Source organism: Petromyzon marinus, chromosome 8 (genome assembly GCF_048934315.1).
Source record: "Petromyzon marinus isolate PM22_M1 ecotype Great Lakes invasive population chromosome 8, UKy_Petmar_22M1.pri1.0, whole genome shotgun sequence".
In the NCBI taxonomy this organism is placed as follows: domain Eukaryota; kingdom Metazoa; phylum Chordata; class Hyperoartia; order Petromyzontiformes; family Petromyzontidae; genus Petromyzon; species Petromyzon marinus.
Genome location: NC_133674.1, coordinates 4,193,591 through 4,215,908, shown reverse-complemented (window position 1 = coordinate 4,215,908; position 22,318 = coordinate 4,193,591). Strand labels below are relative to the sequence as shown.

Genomic DNA, 22,318 nt, shown 5'->3' with positions numbered 1-22,318 from the left:
CTGTGTGGGTGGCCGGGACCACCCTCTGCTGCCTTTTTCTCCCGAGTTGCGATGTGTACACATCGTACCAGATACTAATTTAAGGCTGAACCGACCTCTCGAGATCCAGGACGCAGTGGTGATGGTGGCTGTAAGCGGGAATCGAGCTCGGGTCGCCTCGTCCTCCTCACCCCTCACCTCGTCCTTCTCATCCCTCAGCTCGTATTCCTCACCCCTCACCTCGCCCTCACTTCGTCCTCCTCACCCCTCACCTCGTCCTCGCCTCGTCCTCACCCCTCACCTCGTCCTTCTCATCCCTCAGCTCGTATTCCTCACCCCTCACCTCGCCCTCACTTCGTCCTCCTCACCCCTCACCTCGTCCTCGCCTCGTCATCTTTACCCCTTAGCTCATCCTCCTCACCCTCACCTCGTCCTTCTCTAACCCCTCGCTCTCCTCACCTCGTCCTCACCCATCACCTCGTCCTCCTCACCCATTGCCTCGTCTTCCTCACCCATCGCCTCGTCCTCCTCAACCCTCGTTCTCACCCCTCGCCTCCTCCTCACGCCTCGCCTCGTCCTCCTCACCCCTCGTTCTCCTCACCCCTCGCCTCGTACTCACCCCTCACTTCGTCCTCGTCACCCCTCACCTCGTCCTCGCCTCGTCCTCCTCACCCCTTGCCTCGTCATCTTTACCCCTCAGCTCATCCTCCTCATCCTCACCTCGTCCTCCTCACCCCTCACCTCGTCCTCCTCAGCTCGTCCTCCTCAGTTCGTCCTCTTCACCCCTCGTCCTCCTCACCTCGTCCTCCTCACCCCTCAGCTCGTCTTCCTCACCTCGTCCTCACCCCTCACGTCGTCCGCTTGACCTTTCACCTCGTCCACACCCCTCACCTCATCCTCACCCATCACCTCGTTTTCCTCACCCCTCACCTCATCCGCTTTACCCCTCAGCTCGTCCTCCTCACCCCTCGTCCTCCTCACCCCTTAGCTCGTCTTCCTCACCCCTCACCTCGTCCTCCTCACCCCTCGACTCGTCCTTCTCACCCCTCATCCTCCTCACCCCTCGTCCTCCTCACCCCTCGCCTCATCTTTCTCACCTATCGTCCTCCTCACCCCTCGTCTGCCTCACCTTTTACCTCGTCCTCCTCACCCCTCGACTCGTCCTCTCACCTCAGCTCGTCCTCCTCACCCGTCGTCGTCCTCACCGCTCACCTCGTCCTACTCACGCCTCACCTCTCCCTCGCCTCGTCCTCCTCACCCTTAGCTCGTCCTCACTCCTCGTCCTCCCCTCCCCTCGCTGTCCTCACCATTTGCCTCGTCCTCCTCACCCGACACCTCGTTCTTCTTACCCCTCATCTTGTCCTCCTCACCACTCGACTCGTCCTACTCACCCCTCACCTCACCCTCCTCACCCCTCGTCTTCCTCACCCCTCGTCCTCCTCACCCCTCGTCCTCCTCACCCCTCGTCCTCCTCAACAATTGTCCTCCTCACACATTGTCCTCCTCACACATTGTCCTCCTCACCGCTCGTTCTCCTCACCCCTCGTTCTCCTCACCCCTCGTCCTCCTCACCCCTCGCTCTCCTCACCCCTCGTCTTCCTCACCCCTCGTCTTCCTCACCCCTCGCTCTCCTCACCCCTCGTCTTCCTCACCCCTCGCTCTCTTCACCCCTCGCTCTCCTCAACCCTCGTCCTCACCTCGTTTTTCTTCTCACCCCCCGTCCTCACCTCTCGCTCGTCCACCGCACCCTGCTCCTCACCTCCTCATCCTTCGTCCTCCTCACCCCTCGTCCTCCTCACCTCTCGTCCTCCTCACCCCTCGCTCTCCTCAGCCCTCGCCTCGTCCTCCTCACCCCCACACCTCCTTTTTCTTACTTCTCACCCCCCGTCCTCCTCACTTCTCGTCCTCCTCACCCCTCACCCCTCGTCACCCCTCACGCCTCATCTTCCTCACCCATCGTCCTCCTCACCCCTCGTCCGCCTCACCTTTCACCTCGTCCTCCTCAACCCTCGACTCGTCCTCACCTCTCACCTCAGCTCGTCCTCCTCACCCGTCGTCGTCCTCACCGCTCACCTCGTCCTCCTCACCCCTCACCTCTCCCTCGCCTCGTCCTCCTCACCCTTAGCTCGTCCTCCTCGTCCTCCCCTCCCCTCGCTGTCCTCACCATTTGCCTCGTCCTCCTCACCCCACACCTCGTTCTTCTTACCCCTCATCTTGTCCTCCTCACCACTCGACTCGTCCTACTCACCCCTCACCTCACCTCACCCTCCTCACTTATTGTCCTCACCCATTGTCCTCCTCACCCATTGTCCTCCTCGCCGCTCGTTCTCCTCACCCCTCGTTCTCCTCACCCCTCAGCTCGTCTTCCTCACCCCTCACCTCACCTCGTCCACCGCACCCCGCGCCTCGTCATCCTCACGCCTCGCCCACCTCACCCCTCACCTCGTCCTTCTCACCCACACCGCGTTCTTCTTACCCCTCACCTCTTCCTCCTCACACCTCGACTCGTCCTCCGCACCCCTCACCTCCTCACCCCTCGTCCTCCTCACCCCTCGCTCTCCTCACCCCTCGTCCTCCTCACCCCTCGTCCTCCTCACCCCTCGCTCTCCTCACCCCTCACCTCGTCCTCCTCACCCCTCGTCCTCCTCACCCCCACACCTCGTTCTTCTTACTTCTCACCCCCCGTCCTCCTCACTTATCGTCCTCCTCACCCCTCGCTCGTCCACCGCACCCTGCTCCTCATCCTCCTCACCCCTCACCTCGTCCTCCTTACCCCTCACGTCGTCCGCTTGACCCCTCACCTCGTCCTCTTGACCCCTCACCTCTTTCTCACCCCTCACCTCGTCCACCTCACTTGTCCTCAACCCTCACCTCGTTCTCACCCCTCACCTCGTCCTCCTCACCCCCACAGCTCGTTCTTCTTACTCCTCACCCCTCACTCTCCTCACCCCTCGTCCTCCTCACTCTCGTCATCGTCACCCCTCGTCCTCCTCACCCCTCGTCCTCCTCACCCCTCGCCTCATCTTCCTCACCCATCGTCCTCCTCACCCCTCGTCCGCCTCACCTTTTACCTCGTCCTCCTCACCCCTCAACTCGTCCTCACCTCAGCTCGTCCTCCTCACCCGTCGTCGTCCTCACGGCTCACTTCGTCCTCGCCTCGTCCTCCTCACCCTTAGCTCGTCCTCACTCCTCGTCCTCCCCTCCCCTCGCTGTCCTCACCATTTGCCTCGTCCTCCTCACCCCACACCTCGTTCTTCTTACCCCTCATCTTGTCCTCCTCACCACTCGACTCGTCCTACTCACCCCTCACCTCACCTCACCCTCCTCACCCATTGTCCTCACCCATTGTCCTCCTCACCCATTGTCCTCCTCACCGCTCGTTCTCCTCACCCCTCGTTCTCCTCACCCCTCAGCTCGTCATTCTCACCCCTCACCTCACCTTGTCCACCGCACCCCGCGCCTCGTCATCCTCACGCCTCGCCCACCTCACCCCTCACCTCGTCCTTCTCACCCACACCGCGTTCTTCTTACCCCTCACCTCTTCCTCCTCACCCCTCGACTCGTCCTCCGCACCCCTCACCTCCTCACCCCTCGTCCTCCTCACCCCTCGCTCTCCTCACCCCTCGTCCTCCTCACTCCTCGTCCTCCTCACCCCTCGCTCTCCTCACCCCTCGCCTCGTCCTCCTCACCCCTCGTCCTCCTCACCCCCACACCTCGTTCTTCTTACTTCTCACCCCCCGTCCTCCTCACTTCTCGTCCTCCTCACCTCTCGCTCGTCCACCGCACCCTGCTCCTCATCCTCCTCACCCCTCACCTCGTCCTCCTTACCCTCACGTCATCCGCTTGACCCCTCACCTCGTCCTCTTGACCCCTCACCTCTTTCTCACCCCTCACCTCGTCCACCTCACTTGTCCTCAACCCTCACCTCGTTCTCAACCCTCACCTCGTCCTCCTCACCCCCACGGCTCATTCTTCTTACTCCTCACCTCTCACTCTCCTCACCCCTCACTCTCCTCACCCCTCGTCCTCCTCCCCCCTCGTCCTCACCCCTCGCCTCATCTTTCTCACCCATCGTCCTCCTCACCCCTCGTACGCCTCACCTTTCACCTCGTCCTCCTCACCCATCGACTCATCCTCACCTTTCACCTCAGCTCGTCCTCCTCACCCGTCGTCGTCCTCACCGCTCACCTCGTCCTCCTCACTTCTCACCTCGTTCTTCTTACCCCTCATCTTGTCCTCCTCACCACTCGACTCATCCTACTCACCCCTCACCTCACCCTCCTCACCCCTCGTCCTCACCCATTGTCCTCCTCACCGCTCCTCCTCCTCACCCCCACACCTCGTTCTTCTTACTTCTCACCCCCCGTCCTCCTCACTTCTCGTCCTCCTCACCCCTCACCCCTCGTCCTCCTCACCCCTCACGCCTCATCTTCCTCACCCATCGTCCTCCTCACCCCTCGTCCGCCTCACCTTTCACCTCGTCCTCCTCACCCCTCACCTCTCCCTCACCTCGTCCTCCTCACCCTTAGCTCGTCCTCCCCTCCCCTTGCTGTCCTCACCATTTGCCTCGTCCTCCTCACCCCACACCTCGTTCTTCTTACCCCTCATCTTGTCCTGACCACTCGACTCGTCCTACTCACCCCTCACCTCACCCTCCTCACCCCTCGTCCTCCTCAGCCATTGTCCTCCTCACCCCTCGTCCTCTTCACCCCTCGCTCTCCTCACCCCTCGCTCTCCTCAGCCCTCGCTCTCCTCACCCCTCGTCCTCACCCCCACACCTCGTTTTTCTTCTCACCCCCCGTCCTCACCCCTCGCTCGTCCACCGCACCCTGCTCCTCACCTCCTCACCCCTCGTCCTCCTCACCCCTCGTCCTCCTCACCCCTCGTCCTCCTCACCCCTCGCTCTCCTCACCCCTCGCTCTCCTCACGCCTCGCCCTCCTCAGCCCTCGCCTCGTCCTCGTCACCCCTCGTCCTCCTCACCTCCACACCTCGTTCTTCTTACTTCTCACCCCCCGTCCTCCTCACTTCTCGTTCTCCTCACCCCTTGCTCGTCCACCGCACCCTGCTCCTCATCCTCCTCACCCCTCACCTCGTCCTCCTTACCCCTCACGTCGTCCGCTTGACCCCTCACCTCGTCCTCTTGACCCCTCACCTCGTTCTCACCCCTCACCTCGTCCACCTCACTTGTCCTCAACTCTCACCTCGTTCTCACCCCTCACCTCGTCCTCCTCACCCCCACAGCTCGTTCTTCTTACTCCTCACCCCTCACTCTCCTCACCCCTCGTCCTCCTCACTCTCGTCATCGTCACCCCTCGTCCTCCTCACCCCTCGTCCTCCTCACCCCTCGCCTCATCTTCCTCACCCATCGTCCTCCTCACCCCTCGTCCGCCTCACCTTTTACCTCGTCCTCCTCACCCCTCAACTCGTCCTCACCTCAGCTCGTCCTCCTCACCCGTCGTCGTCCTCACGGCTCACTTCGTCCTCGCCTCGTCCTCCTCACCCTTAGCTCGTCCTCACTCCTCGTCCTCCCCTCCCCTCGCTGTCCTCACCATTTGCCTCGTCCTCCTCACCCCACACCTCGTTCTTCTTACCCCTCATCTTGTCCTCCTCACCACTCGACTCGTCCTACTCACCCCTCACCTCACCTCACCCTCCTCACCCATTGTCCTCACCCATTGTCCTCCTCACCCATTGTCCTCCTCACCGCTCGTTCTCCTCACCCCTCGTTCTCCTCACCCCTCAGCTCGTCTTCCTCACCCCTCACCTCACCTTGTCCCCCGCACCCCGCGCCTCGTCATCCTCACGCCTCGCCCACCTCACCCCTCACCTCGTCCTTCTCACCCACACCGCGTTCTTCTTACCCCTCACCTCTTCCTCCTCACCCCTCGACTCGTCCTCCGCACCCCTCACCTCCTCACCCCTCGTCCTCCTCACCCCTCGCTCTCCTCACCCCTCGTCCTCCTCACCCCTCGTCCTCCTCACCCCTCGCTCTCCTCACCCCTCGCCTCGTCCTCCTCACCCCTCGTCCTCCTCACCCCCACACCTCGTTCTTCTTACTTCTCACCCCCCGTCCTCCTCACTTCTCGTCCTCCTCACCCCTCGCTCGTCCACCGCACCCTGCTCGTCATCCTCCTCACCCCTCACCTCGTCCTCCTTACCCTCACGTCATCCGCTTGACCCCTCACCTCGTCCTCTTGACCCCTCACCTCTTTCTCACCCCTCACCTCGTCCACCTCACTTGTCCTCAACCCTCACCTCGTTCTCACCCCTCACCTCGTCCTCCTCACCCCCACGGCTCATTCTTCTTACTCCTCACCTCTCACTCTCCTCACCCCTCACTCTCCTCACCCCTCGTCCTCCTCCCCCCTCATCCTCACCCCTCGCCTCATCTTTCTCACCCATCGTCCTCCTCACCCCTCGTACGCCTCACCTTTCACCTCGTCCTCCTCACCCATCGACTCATCCTCACCTTTCACCTCAGCTCGTCCTCCTCACCCGTCGTCGTCCTCACCGCTCACCTCGTCCTCCTCACTTCTCACCTCGTTCTTCTTACCACTCATCTTGTCCTCCTCACCACTCGACTCATCCTACTCACCCCTCACCTCACCCTCCTCACCCCTCGTCCTCACCCATTGTCCTCCTCACCGCTCGTTCTCCTCACCCCTCAGCTCGTCTTCCTCACCCCTCACCTCGTCCACCGCACCCCGCGCCTCGTCATCCTCACGCCTCGCCCGCCTCACCCCTCACCTCGTCCTTCTCACCCACACCGCGTTCTTCATACCCCTCACCTCTTCCTCCTCACCCCTCGCCTCGTCCTCCTCACCCCTCGTCCTCCTCACCCCTCGTCCTCCTCACCCCTCCCTCTCCTCACCCCTCGCTCTCCTCACCCTTCGTCCTCTTCACCCCTCGTCCTCCTCACCCCTCGTCCTCCTCACCCCTCGTTCTCTTCACTCGTTCTCCTCACCCCTCTCCTCGTCCTCCTCACACCTCATCTCGTCCCCCTCACCCCTCATCTCGTCCTCCTCACCCCTCACCTCCTGACCTCGTTCTTCTTACCCTTCACCTCGTCCTCACCCCTTGCCTCGTCCTCCTCACCCGCTCCTGACACGGCCAACACACACGCCCATGGCAACCTCACTTAGGGCACGGCACACCGACTTAGCATCACCCTCATTTATACCTCCACGTTTATCGGCCTCGTTCTATCGTGACGGCCAAGACGCTGGACGTTTGTGATAAAGAACTTCGTAGCTCATCGGATTCCTCCTCCAGTGTACAAATAAATAAATATCACGGCTCTGATCTCTTTGCGGCGCCGCAGTGGCGTTCATCACTCGCCGCCTCCCCATGGCACGACTACGACGCCCTCTGTTGGACGCTGTGTGTCATCAACATTGTTGCCTGTGATTACACTCAACACAACGTTGTTGTGAGTGATTACACTCAACACAACGTTGTTGTTGTAAGTGATTACACTCAACACAACGTCGTTGTTAGTGATTACACTAAACACAACGTCGTTGTTAGTGATTACACTAAACACAACGTCGTTGTTAGTGATTACACTAAACACAACGTCGTTGTTAGTGATTACACTAAACACAACGTCGTTGTGTGTGATTACACACAACGTCGTTGTGTGTAATCACACACAACGTCGTTGTGAGTGATTGCACTCAACACAATGTCGTTTTGAGTGATTACACTCAACACAACGTTGTTGCTTGTGATTACACTCAACACAACGTCGTTGCGTCTCATCAATATTTTTGTGTGTGATGACACACACAACAACGTTGTGTTTAATCACACAACAATGTTGCGTGTAATCACTCACATATTGAGTGATTACACACTCGGCGTGTGTCTGTAGCAGTTGTACGTGTGCCGCTTGTCGTAGATGTTCGCGGTTTGAATCCAGCGGCCGCCCTGTTTAATGCTACAGGCGTGTTCACCGCAAAGACACCATGTGCCGTCTGCTTCAGTGGACGTTGAAGATCCCAGCGTCATGGACCAGATTAACCGAATTAAATACAATTGCCCGCAAATTACCCAGTTGGAATATACTGTGCCTAGTAATCATTGCTGGGAAATGTGGTAGAACCCTCCTGAAAAGAGCCAGTAGGGCTATCCTGGGTAAAACTGACCACCCACCCCCTCGTGTGGCATGCTAGCCTTAATAGGTGCTCGCTAACAGCACTTATTTATCGAACAGACTGTTAAATGAAGGGACTGTGTCTTCATTTGAGTCCGTGACTGTGTAACCTGGTACATAAGGGTGCCGCGGTGGTGAGATGTTAACTCCTTCACCTGGTATGCAAGAGGTCGTGGGTTCGATCCGGACCCTGACGCCTGTATATTTGGAGTTTGCATGTCTGTCTCTCTCCCGTGGTCGCGTGGATTGTTCTCCAGGTCTTCCAGTTTTTCCCTCCATATTTAGAAACATGCGTTCAGAGCAGGAGTCTCAAACTCAACTTACCTGGGGGCCGCTGGAGGTAGAGTCTGGGTGAGGCTGGGCCGCATCAAGTATTCCAAAAAAAAGTGCAACTGATCCAATCTTCTCAATCTTTATTAATAACAGTTCAGAACATGAACGGTTCTTCAGAACAAAGGCTTCTCTTAGCTACTCCATGCTTCCAGAGACCTGGCAGCGCTTCCTCTTCTTACACAGCTGAGCCACATTTGGCTTGAGGGAGGAAGCAATTGAGACCCTCAGTATGGCTTTAAATGCTCATCAGTAAGTTTGGACCTGTACTTTGACTTATTAAAGTTCATGGTGCAAAAGAGCTTTTCACACAGATATGTGCTCCCAAAAAGGCACATGGTCCGCTTGAACATCCTGGAAAGCTCAGGGAAGGTGGGGGTGATATATTTACATGTTTTTATCCCAATACCTGAGTATTTGGGATCTTATTTAGTATGCCCTTTCTATATATTCTGAGAGGTATTTGAAAACTTTATCATTGTTCATGCTTTTTTTGAGCACTACGTTTTTCTTATCATTATTAAATTCATCAATCGTGTTCTCTCTCAGGTGTTTATACCTTTCACATTCATAAATAAAGTGATCTAGATTTTCTTCTTTTTGTTCACATCCTACATATCCTTCTGCTCTACCGAATCTCTCTGGATGCCATTGAGCTAACTCTGGTGTCCATGTTACTCCACCTGTCTTAATTCTTAACATCAAGTGCATTGTCTCATGTTTTATATCTTTTAATTTCTTGCTCTTTTTGATTAAATTGTTCTTGGTAAATTATTTTATTTTGCGATTGCACATATCTGTCCTTTTTCCTTTTCTTTGTTTCTCTTGTAATAATAATCTATAACTTCTTTATAATATTCAGGTTCTAACCAACATTTGGCTTTTGTTCTTGCCACCCATCTCATGCTATTTGCTATCCATGTAATTATTTTCCCTTTCCTATTGCAACACTCTGTTGTCTTTATTAGGTCACTGATTACACTTTTTGAGTCCGCCCACTTCCTGAGTCCTCTGTACCTTGCACAGGGTGACAGGATATATTTTCCTTCCACTTGGTGTCACTCCGGAATCACGTTTCAACCAAGTGACTAACGTTGCTAATTCGCGTTGGCTAACTTGTCAACAAACACCGGAAGCTGTCACGAGCCTGAGCTACGGGGAAAAACATAATTAAATAAATAAATAATGATGCCAAATAGTGGGCCACAAAATATCGTTCCGCGGGCCACAATTGGCCTGCGGGCCGCGAGTTTGAGACCCCTGGTTTAGAGTATTTTACTCCTATAAATTTCCACAAGATGAGCCACTCCGTTAAAACTAACATTTGTGACCAGATCGCTTCTTAAAAAGAGCTATATGGCTCACTTACCTGGTAAAATAAAAAGTTACATTTCAAATAATCACCACGGTAATGTGTCACCCACACGACCTTGAACTTGAGGCATCGCGCAGAACGCGGCATGCAGTGTGGGGTTAGCTGGGTGGTGCAGGGAGCTGCTACCTCTGCATAATTGACTTGCGGATTGACCGATGCATAGACGAAAAGATAGCACGTGAATGAATGAGTGTACGGCTGGACTGCAAATGAATGGACAATATTCTTCATCGTCATTTTAAAAAAACTTTACATTGTAATCCATCACCCTGTACATCTGCTGAACCAACGTATCCTACAGCAGCATATGAGTGTGTTTTCATACATTGCCTGAGTGTGTGTTTCTTGCGTATGATCGGTATGTGTTTTACGCATGATCCATATTTGATATCACACAAGATATTTGCCTGTTTTTCTAATGATCTGCACGTGTTTCACGCATAATCTCTGGGTTTCACACATGTTCTGTGTGGGTGGCCGGGACCACCCTCAGCTGCCTTTTTCTCCCGAGTTGCGATGTGTACACATCGTACCAGATACTAATTTAAGGCTGAACCGACCTCTCGAGATCCAGGACGCAGTGGTGATGGTGGCTGTAAGCGGGAATCGAGCTCGGGTCGCCTCGTCCTCCTCACCCCTCACCTCGTCCTTCTCTAACCCCTCGCTCTCCTCACCTCGTCCTCACCCATCACCTCGTCCTCCTCACCCATCGCCTCGTCTTCCTCACCCCTCACCTCGTCCTTCTCATCCCTCAGCTCGTATTCCTCACCCCTCACCTCGCCCTCACTTCGTCCTCCTCACCCCTCACCTCGTCCTCGCCTCGTCATCTTTACCCCTTAGCTCATCCTCCTCACCCTCACCTCGTCCTTCTCTAACCCCTCGCTCTCCTCACCTAGTCCTCACCCATCACCTCGTCCTCCTCACCCATCGCCTCGTCTTCCTCACCCATCGCCTCGTCCTCCTCAACCCTCGTTCTCACCCCTCGCCTCCTCCTCACGCCTCGCCTCGTCCTCCTCACCCCTCGTTCTCCTCACCCCTCGCCTCGTACTCACCCCTCACTTCGTCCTCGTCACCCCTCACCTCGTCCTCGCCTCGTCCTCCTCACCCCTTGCCTCGTCATCTTTACCCCTCAGCTCATCCTCCTCACCCTCACCTCGTCCTCTTTCACCCCTCACCTCGTCCTCCTCAGCTCGTCCTCCTCAGCTCGTCCTCTTCTCACCCCTCGTCCTCCTCACCTCGTCCTCCTCACCCCTCAGCTCGTCTTCCTCACCTCGTCCTCACCCCTCACGTCGTCCGCTTGACCTTTCCCCTCGTCCACACCCCTCATCTCATCCTCACCCATCACCTCGTCTTCCTCACCCCTCACCTCATCCGCTTTACCCCTCAGCTCGTCCTCCTCACCCCTCGTCCTCCTCACCCCTCAGCTCGTCTTCCTCACCCCTCACCTCGTCCTCCTCACCCCTCGACTCGTCCTTCTCACCCCTCATCCTCCTCACCCCTCGTCCTCCTCACCCCTCGCCTCATCTTTCTCACCTATCGTCCTCCTCACCCCTCGTCTGCCTCACCTTTTACCTCGTCCTCCTCACCCCTCGACTCGTCCTCTCACCTCAGCTCGTCCTCCTCACCCGTCGTCGTCCTCACCGCTCACCTCGTCCTACTCACCCCTCACCTCTCCCTCGCCTCGTCCTCCTCACCCTTAGCTCGTCCTCACTCCTCGTCCTCCCCTCCCCTCGCTGTCCTCACCATTTGCCTCGTCCTCCTCACCCCACACCTCGTTCTTCTTACCCCTCATCTTGTCCTCCTCACCACTCGACTCGTCCTACTCACCCCTCACCTCACCCTCCTCACCCCTCGTCCTCCTCACCCCTCGTCCTCCTCACCCCTCGTCGTCCTCACCCCTCGTCGTCCTCACCCCTCGTCGTCCTCACCCCTCATCTTCCTCACCCCTCGTCCTCTTCACCCCTCGTCCTCCTCACCCCTCGTCCTCACCCCACGCCTCATCTTTCTCACCCATCGTCCTCCTCACCCCTCGTCCACCTCACCTTTCACCTCGTCCTCACCTCTCACCTCACCTCGTCCTCCTCACCCTTCACCTCGTTCTTCTTACCCCTCATCTTGTCCTCCTCACCACTCGACTCATCCTACTCACCCCTCACCTCACCTCACCTCACCCTCCTCACCCCTCGTCCTCACCCATTGTCCTCCTCACCGCTCGTTCTCCTCACCCCTCAGCTCGTCTTCCTCACCCCTCACCTCGTCCACCGCACCCCGCGCCTCGTCATCCTCACGCCTCGCCCGCCTCACCCCTCACCTCGTCCTTCTCACCCACACCGCGTTCTTCATACCCCTCACCTCTTCCTCCTCACCCCTCGACTCGTCCTCCTCACCCCTCGCTCTCCTCACTCCTCGCTCTCCTCACCCCTCGCTCTCCTCACCCCTCGTCCTCCTCACCCCTCGTCCTCCTCACCCCTCGCTCTCCTCACCCCTCGCTCTCCTCAACCCTCGTCCTCACCCCCACACCTCGGTTTTTCTTCTCACCCCCCGTCCTCACCCCTCGCTCGTCCACCGCACCCTGCTCCTCACCTCCTCACCCCTCGTCCTCCTCACCCCTCGCTATCCTCACCCCTCGCTCTCCTCACCCCTCGCTCTCCTCAGCCCTCATCTCGTCCTCCTCGCCCCTCGTCCTCCTCACCCCTCGCTCGTCCACCGCACCCCGCTCCTCATCCTCCTCACCCCTCACCTCGTCCTCCTTACCCCTCACGTCGTCCACTTGACCCCTCACCTCGCCCTCTTGACCCCTCACCTCATTCTCACCCCTCACCTCGTCCACCTCACTTGTCCTCAACCCTCACCTCGTTCTCACCCCTCACCTCGTCCTCACCCCCACAGCTCGTTCTTCTTACTCCTCACCCCTCACTCTCCTCACCCCTCGTCCTCCTCACCCCTCGTCCTCCTCACCCCTCGTCCTCCTCACCCCTCGTCCTCCTCACCCCTCGTCCTCCTCACCCCTCGTCCTCCTCACCCCTCGTCCTCCTCACCCCTCGTCCTCCTCACCCCTCGTCCTCCTCACCCCTCGTCCTCCTCACCCCTCATCCTCCTCACCCCTCGTCCTCCTCACTCCTCGTCCTCCTCACCCCTCGCTCTCCTCACCCCTCGCTCTCCTTACCCCTCGCTCTCCTCACCCCTCGTCCTCACCCCCACACCTCGTTTTTATTCTCACCCCCCGTTTTCACCCCTCGCTCGTCCACCGCACCCTGCTCTTCACCTCCTCACCCCTCGTCCTCCTCACCCCTCGCTGTCCTCACCCCTCGCTCTCCTCACCCCTCGCTCTCCTCACGCCTCGCTCTCCTCAGCCCTCACCTCGTCCTCTTCACCCCTTGTCCTCCTCACCCCCACACCTCGTTCTTCTTACTTCTCACCCTTCACTCTCCTCACCCGTCGTCCTCCTCACTCTCGTCCTCCTCACTCCTGTCCTCCTCACCCCTCGTCCTCCTCACCCCTCGTCCTCCTCACCCCTCGTCCTCCTCACCCCTCGTCCTCCTCACCCCTCGTCTTCGGCCCCCCTCGTCCTCCTCACCCCTCGTCCTCTTCACCCCTCGTCCCCCTCGTCCTCCTCACCCCTCGTCCTCCTCACCCCTCGTCCTCCTCACCCCTCGTTCTCTTCACTCCTCGTTCTCTTCACCCCTCTCCTCGTCCTCCTCACACCTCATATCGTCCTCCTCAGCTCGTCCTCTTCACCCCTCGTCCTCCTCACCTCGTCCTCCTCACCCCTCAGCTCGTCTTCCTCACCTCGTCCTCACCCCTCACGTCGTCTGCTTGACCTTTCACCTCCTCCACACCCCTCACCTCGTCCTCACCCATCACCTCGTCTCCCTCACCCCTCACCTCATCCGCTTTACCCCTCAGCTCGTCCTCCTCACCCCTCGTCCTCCTCACCCTTCACCCCTCACCTCGTCCTCCTCACCCCTCATCCTCCTCACCCCTCACCCCTCGTCCTCCTCACCCCTCGCCTCAACATCCTCACCCATCGTCCTCCTCACCCCTCGTCCGCCTCACCTTTTACCTCGTCCTCCTGACCCCTCGACTCGTCCTCTCACCTCAGCTCGTCCTCACCCGTCGTCGTCCTCACCGCTCACCTCGTCCTCCTCACCCCTCACCTCGGTCTTCTTACCCCTCATCTTGTCCTCCTCACCACTCGACTCGTTCTACTCACCCCTCACCTCACCCTCCTCACCCCTCGTCCTCCTCACCCCTCGTCCTCCTCACCCCTCGTCCTCCTCACACATTGTCCTCCTCACCGCTCATTCTCCTCACCCCTCGTTCTCACCCCTCAGCTCGTCTTCCTCACCCCTCACCTCGTCCACCGCACCCCGCGCCTCGTCCTTCTCACCCACACCGCGTTCTTCTTACCCCTCACCTCTTCCTCCTCACCCCTCGACTCGTCCTTCGCACCCCTCACCTCCTTACCTCTCGTCCTCCTCACCCCTCGTCCTCCTCACCCCTCGCTCTCCTCACCCCTCGCTCTCTTCACCCCCCGCTCTCCTCAACCCTCGTCCTCACCTCGTTTTCCTTCTCACCCCCCGTCCTCACCCCTCGCTCGTCCACCGCACCCTGCTCCTCACCTCCTCATCCCTCGTCCTCCTCACCCCTCGCTGTCCTCACCCCTCGCTCTCCTCACCCCTCGCTCTCCTCAGCCCTCACCTCGTCCTCCTCATCCCTCATCCTCCTCACCCCCACACCTCGTTCTTCTTACTTCTCACCCCCCGTCCTCCTCACTTCTCGTCCTCCTCACCCCTCGCTCGTCCACCGCACCCTGCTCCTCATCCTCCTCACCCCTCACCTCGTCCTCCTTACCCCTCACGTCGTCCGCTTGACCCCTCACCTCGTCCTCTTGACCCCTCACCCCTTTCTCACCCCTCACCTCGTCCACCTCACTTGTCCTCAACCCTCACCTCATCCTCCTCACCTCCACAGCTCGTTCTTCTTACTCCTCACCTCTCACTCTCCTCACCCCTCGTCCTCCTCACTCTCGTCATCGTCACCTCTCGTCCTCCTTACCCCTCGACTCGTCCTCACCTCTCACCTCAGCTCGTCCTCCTCACCCGTCGTCGTCCTCACCGCTCAACTCGTCCTCCTCACCCCTCACCTCTCCCTCGCCTCGTCCTCCGCACCCTTAGCTCGTCCTCCCCTCCCCTCGCTGTCCTCACCATTTGCCTCGTCCTCCTCACCCCACACCTCCTTCTTCTTACCCCTCATCTTGTCCTCCTCACCACTCGACTCGTCCTACTCACCCCTCACCTCACCCTCCTCACCCCTCGTCCTCCTCACCCATTGTCCTCCTCACCCATTGTCCTCCTCGCCGCTCGTTCTCCTCACCCCTCGTTCTCCTCACCCCTCAGCTCGTCTTCCTCACCCCTCACCTCGCCTCGTCCACCCCACCCCGCGCCTCGTCATCCTCACGCCTCGCCCGCCTCACCCCTCACCTCGTCCTTCTCACCCACACCGCGTTCTTCTTACCCCTCACCTCTTCCTCCTCACCCCTCGTCCTCCTCACCCCTCGCTCTCCTCACCCCTCGCTCTCTTCACGCCTCGCTCTACTCAACCCTTGTCCTCACCCCCACACCTCGTTTTTCTTCTCACCCCCCGTCCTCACCCCTCGCTCGTCCACCGCACCCTGCTCCTCATCCTCCTCACCCCTCACCTCGTCCTCCTTACCCCTCACGTCGGCCGCTTGACCCCTCACCTCGTTCTCACCCCTCACCTCGTCCACCTCACTTGTCCTCAACCCTCACCTCGTTCTCACCCCTCACCTCGTCCTCCTCACCCTCACAGCTCGTTCTTCTTACTCCTCACCCCTCGTCCTCCTCACTCTCGTCATCGTCACCCCTCGTCGTCCTCACCCCTCGTCCTCCTCACCGCTCACCTCGTCCTCCTCACCGCTCACCTCGCCCTCGCCTCGTCCTCCTCACCCTTAGCTCGTCCTCACTCCTCGTCCTCCCCTCGCTATCCTCACCATTTTCCTCGTCCTCCTCAACCCACACCTCGTTCTTCTTACCCCTCATCTTGTCCTCCTCACCACTCGACTCATCCTTCTCACCCCTCATCTCACCTCACCCTCCTCACCCCTCACCCTCCTCACCCCTCGCCTCCTCCTCACCCCTCGCCTCGTCCTCCTCACCCCTCGTTCTCCTCACCCCTCGCCTCGTACTCACTTCTCACTTCGTCCTCCTCACCCCTCACCTCGTCCTCACCCCTCACCTCGTCCTCGCCTCATCCTCCTCACCCTCACCTCGTCCTCCTCACCCCTCACCTCATCCTCCTCAGCTCGTCTTCCTCACCTCGTCCTCACCCCTCACGTCGTCCGCTTGACCTTTCACCTCGTCTACACCCCTCACCTCATCCTCACCCATCACCTCATCTTCCTCACCCCTCACCTCATCCGCTTTACCCCTCAGCTCATCCTCCTCACTCCTCAGCTCGTCCTCCTCACCCCTCGTCCTCCTCACCCCTCAGCTCGTCCTCCTCACCCCTCGTCTTCCTCACCCCTCGTCTTCCTCACCCCTCGACTTCCTCACCCCTCGACTTACTCACCCCTCGACTCGTCCTTCTCACCCCTCATCCTCCTCACCCCTCGTCCTCCTCACCTCTCATCCTCCTCACCCCTCGCCTCATCCTCACCCATCCTCCTCACCCCTCGTCCGCCTCACCTTTCACCTCGTCCTCCTCACCCCACACCTCGTTCTTCTTACCCCTCACCTTGTCCTCCTCACCACTCGACTCGTGCTACTCACCCCTCACCTCACCCTCGTCACCCATTGTCCTCCTCACCCATTGTCCTCCTCACATATTGTCCTCCTCACCGCTCGTTCTCCTCACCCCTCGTTCTCCTCACCCCTCAGCTCGTCATCCTCACCCCTCACCTCACCTCGTCCACCGCACCCCGCGCCTCGTCATCCTCACGCCTCGCCGGCCTCACCCCTCACCTCGTCCTTCTCACCCACACCGCGTTCTTCTTACCCGTCACCTCTTCCTCCTCACCCCTCGACTCGTCCTCCTCACCCCTCGTCCTCCTCACCCCTCGCTCTCCTCACCCCTCGCTCTCTTCACCCCTCGCTCGCTTCACCCCTCGCTCTCCTCAACCCTCGTCCTCACCCCCACACCTCGTTTTTCTTCTCACCCCCCGTCCTCACCCCTCGCTCGTCCACCGCACCCTGCTCCTCACCTCCTCACCCCTCGTCCTCCTCACCCCTCGCTGTCCTCACCCCTCGCTCTCCTCACCCCTAGCTCTCATGCCTCGCTCTCCTCAGCCCTCACCTCGTCCTCCTCACCCCTCGTCCTCCTCACCCCCACACCTCGTTCTTCTTACTTCTCACCCCCCGTCCTCCTCACCCCTCGCTCGTCCACCTCACCCTGCTCCTCATCCTCCTCACCCTCACCTCGTCCTCCTTACCCCTCACGTCGTCCGCTTGACCCCTCACCTCGTCCTCTTGACCCCTCACCTCATTCTCACCCCTCACCTCGTCCACCTCACTTGTCCTCAACCCTCACCTCGTTCTCACCCCTCACCTCGTCCTCACCCCCACAGCTCGTTCTTCTTACTCCTCACCCCTCACTCTCCTCACCCCTCGTCCTCCTCACTCTCGTCCTCCTCACCCCTCGTCCTCCTCACCCCTCACTCTCCTCACCCCTCGTCCTCCTCACTCCCGTCCTCCTCACCCCTCGTCCTCCTCACGCCTCGTCTTCCTCACCCCTCGTCTTCCTCACCCCTCGTCTTCCTCACCCCTCGTCCTCCTCACCCCTCGTCCTCCTCACCCCTCGTCCTCCTCACCCCTCGTCCTCCTCACCCCTCGTCCTCCTCACCCCTCGTTCTCTTCATTCCTCGTTCTCCTCACCCCTCTCCTCGTCCTCCTCACACCTCATCTCGTCCTCCTCACACCTCACCTCCTGACCTCGTTCTTCTTACCCTTCACCTCGTCCTCACCCCTTGCCTCGTCCTCCTCACCCGCTCCTGACACGGCCAACACACACGCCCATGGCAACCTCACTTAGGGCACGTCACACCGACTTAGCATCACCCTCATTTATACCTCCACGTTTATCGGCCTCGTTCTATCGTGACGGCCAAGACGCTGGACGTTTGTGATAAAGAACTTCGTAGCTCATCGGATTCCTCCTCCAGTGTACAAATAAATAAATATCACGTCTCTGTCCCTTTGCGGCGCCGCAGTGGCGTTCATCACTCGCCGCCTCCCCATGGCACGACTACGACGCCCTCTGTTGGACGCTGTGTGTCATCAACATTGTTGCCTGTGATTACACTCAACACATCGTTGTTGTTGTTGTAAGTGATTACACTCAACACAACGTCGTTGTGTGTAATTACACTCAACACAACGTCGTTGTTAGTGATTACACTCAACACAACGTTGTTGTTTGTGATTACACTCAACACAACGTCGTTGCGTCTCATCAATATTTTTGTGTGTGATTACACACACAACAACGTTGTGTTTAATCACACAACAATGTTGCGTGTAATCACTCACATTTTGAGTGATTACACACTCGGCGTGTGTCTGTAGCAGTTGTACGTGTGCCGCTTGTCGTAGATGTTCGCGGTTTGAATCCAGCGGCCGCCCTGTTTAATGCTATAGGCGTGTTCACCGCAAAGACACCATGTGCCGTCTGCTTCAGTGGACGTTGAAGATCCCAGCGTCATGGACCAGATTAACCGAATTAAATACAATTGCCCGCAAATTACCCAGTTGGAATATACTGTGCCTAGTAATCATTGCTGGGAAATGTGGTAGAACCCTCCTGAAAAGAGCCAGTAGGGCTATCCTGGCTAAAAATGACCACCCACCCCCTCGTGTGGCATGTTAGCCTTAATAGGTGCTCGCTAACAGCACTTATTTATCGAACAGACTGTTAAATGAAGGGACTGTGTCTTCATTGGAGTCCGTGACTGTGTAACCTGGTACATAAGGGTGCCGCGGTGGTGGGATGTTAACTCCTTCACCTGGTATGCAAGAGGTCGTGTGTTCGATCTGGACCCTGACGCCTGTATATTTGGAGTTGCATGTCTCTCTCTCTCCCGTGGTCGCGTGGATTGTTCTCCAGGTCTTCCAGTTTTTCCCTCCATATTTAGAAACATGCGTTCAGAGCAGGAGTCTCAAACTCAACTTACCTGGGGGCCGCTGGAGGTAGAGTCTGGGTGAGGCTGGGCCGCATCAAGTATTCCAAAAAAAAGTGCAACTGATCCAATCTTCTCAATCTTTATTAATAACAGTTCAGAACATGAACGGTTCTTCAGAACATAGGCTTCTCTTACCTACTCCATGCTTCCAGAGACCTGGCAGCGCTTCCTCTTCTTACACAGCTGAGCCACATTTGGCTTGAGGGAGGAAGCAATTGAGACCCTCAGTATGGCTTGAAATGCTCATCAGTAAGTTTGGACCTGTACTTTGACTTATTAAAGTTCATGGTGCAAAAGAGCTTTTCACACAGATATGTGCTCCCAAAAAGGCACATGGTCCACTTGAACATCCTGGAAAGCTCAGGGAAGGTGGGGGTGATATATTTACATGTTTTTATCCCAATACCTGAGTATTTGGGATCTTATTTAGCATGCCCTTTCTATATATTCTGAGAGGTATTTGAAAACTTTATCATTGTTCATGCTTTTTTTGAGCACTTCGTTTTTCTTATCATTATTAAATTCATCAATCGTGTTCTCTCTCAGGTGTTTATACCTTTCACATTCATAAATAAAGTGATCTAGATTTTCTTCTTTTTGTTCACATCCTACATATCCTTCTGCTCTACCGAATCTCTCTGGATGCCATTGAGCTAACTCTGGTGTCCATGTTACTCCACCTGTCTTAATTCTTAACATCAAGTGCATTGTCTCATGTTTTATATCTTTTAATTTCTTGCTCTTTTTGATTAAATTGTTCTTGGTAAATTATTTTATTTTGCAATTGCACATATCTGTCCTTTTTTCCTTTTCTTTGTTTCTCTTGTAATAATAATCTATAACTTCTTTATAATATTCAGGTTCTAACCAACATTTGGCTTTTGTTCTTGCCACCCATCTCATGCTATTTGCTATCCATGTAATTATTTTCCCTTTCCTATTGCAACACTCTGTTGTCTTTATTAGGTCACTGATTACACTTGTTGAGTCCGCCCACTTCCTGAGTCCTCTGTACCTTGCACAGGGTGACAGGATATATTTTACTTCCACTTGGTGTCACTCCGGAATCACGTTTCAACCAAGTGACTAACGTTGCTAATTCGCGTTGGCTAACTTGTCAACAAACACCGGAAGCTGTCACCAGCCTGAGCTATGGTAAAAAATATAATAATTAAAACATAAATTAAAAAATGATGTCAAATAGTGGGCCACAAAATATCGTTCCGCGGGCCACAATTGGCCTGCGGGCCGCGAGTTTGAGACCCCTGGTTTAGAGTATTTTACTGCTATAAATTTCCACAAGATGAGCCACTCCGTTAAAACTAACATTTGTGACCAGATCGCTTCTTAAAAAGAGCTATATGGCTCACTTACCTGGTAAAATAAAAAGTTACATTTCAAATAATCACCACGGTAATGTGTCACCCACACGACCTTGAACTTGAGGCATCGCGCAGAACGCGGCATGCAGTGTGGGGTTAGCTGGGTGGTGCAGGGAGCTGCTACTACTTGCAGAGGGGGGCGGGGCAGGGGGGGACTGAGTCCTCTTGCATAATTGACTTGCGGATTGACCGATGCATAGACGAAAGGATAGCACGTGAAGGAATGAGTGTACGGCTGGACTGCAAATGAATGGACAATATTCTTCATCGCCATTTTAAAAAAACTTAACATTGTAATCCATCACCCTGTACATCTGCTGAACCAACGTATCCTACAGCAGCATATGAGTGTGTTTTCATACATTGCCTGAGTGTGTGTTTCTTGCGTATGATCGGTATGTGTTTTACGCATGATCCTTATTTGATATCACAAGATATTTGCCTGTTTTTCTAATGATCTGCACGTGTTTCATGCATAATCTCTGGGTTTCACACATGTTCTGTGTGGGTGGCTGGGACCACCCTCAGCTGCCTTTTTCTCCCGAGTTGCGATGTGTACACATCGTACCAGATACTAATTTAAGGCTGAACCGACCTCTCGAGATCCAGGACGTACTGGTGATGGTGGCTGTAAGCGGGAATCGAGCTCGGGTCGTCGGATTCATTGTAGCGCAGCGTGCTAAACCCACACGCTCACAGACAGGACTCCAGCTCATCCACCTCGCGCACCTTTGCCAGGAACTTCCAATTGTGGAGCGACGAGCAAATGAAGCGACCCGACCTCCCCTCGGGATACGATGGCTGGCAGGTGGTTGAAGCTATCCGGCAGGAAGCGAGTGCAGGTAACGCTCACCTGAGCGTTGCGAGGCGTGCCCCGCAGGTGGTATCACGTGGGACGATGTATGTGCGACCACGCTATGGCCCTTTCACGATTCCGCTGCTGTATGGGGACCGCCACAACCTAGCGGATCGTTGCGGTGTATTTGACCATACTTCACCACGCTGGTTGGTTGCAGGTGTGGGGAGCGGCACAGTGCAAGGGTTCATGTTGCTGGACTGCCCCTTTTCTGATCATGTGACCCTTGCCAGATTAATTCTGCAAATGCGCAATCGCCGAGCCATGCGACAGCACCCCCGGTTTGCCACGTGTAGCTCTTGTAGACGATGACAACAAACACGCACCCTGCTCTACGGAGCCTGACAGCAGTCATGATGGTGGTGGTTTGCGTGGTACCTTACCATCAGACAAAAAACTAAACAATTTTGTATTTTACCCGGTAAAGCTCACTGAGCTACATAGATGTTTCTCTGAAGCGACCTGGCTATCACAAATGATAACTCAACGAAGTGGCTTATCACGCGGAAATGTATTCTAGCCTCGATATTACAGCTGAATACAAATCCTCTGAGGGTACCCACGAGCCCGGGCAGCAAGGGGGCAGTTGGCAGATGCTAAGGGGCCAAGGAGCAAGGGGGAGGATGGAGAAGGGCAGTGGGGAGTGGAGCAGTGGTGTGGCACGTTCGAGTGATGCAAATATTAACTGATTTGTATTGAATACAACTAGAACAATTTACACCGGTGCGTTGATCGATATGATCTTGATTATAATGTTAACGATACTTATGTTGAGATTAGCATATGCAGGAGATAGTGAATATAATGCTAATGTCTTTATGCATGGTGATGGTAGAGATCTATTAATCTGGTGATGATGTAATGATGATGGCTTGGCAAGTTGAAGATGGTGATGATAGTGCTCCTGCTGGTGGTGGTGGTAATTCAGATGATGATTATGATACTGCGACTTGCTGTAGCTGCTTATAATAATAATGATGCTGCATCTGCTGCTGACGATGATAATCCCCCCCACCCTCGTCCACCCCCGCAGGTTCTGAGGAG

The 22,318-nt window shown here is 56.6% G+C and overlaps 2 protein-coding genes across 2 annotated transcripts in view; one reads left to right on the top strand and one right to left on the bottom strand.

The window, feature by feature from the left end:
• The window catches only part of LOC142924055 (uncharacterized), a 73,503-nt gene extending 52,673 nt beyond the window's left edge, over window positions 1-20,830 (bottom strand). The window contains exon 1 of the mRNA XM_076065502.1: window positions 20,827-20,830. Within this exon, the coding sequence (XP_075921617.1) occupies window positions 20,827-20,830 (4 nt within the window). The remainder of the gene's footprint in view (window positions 1-20,826) is intronic.
• The window catches only part of LOC142924094 (fructosamine-3-kinase-like), a 78,637-nt gene that overhangs the window by 41,926 nt on the left and 14,393 nt on the right, over window positions 1-22,318 (top strand). The window lies entirely within an intron of this gene.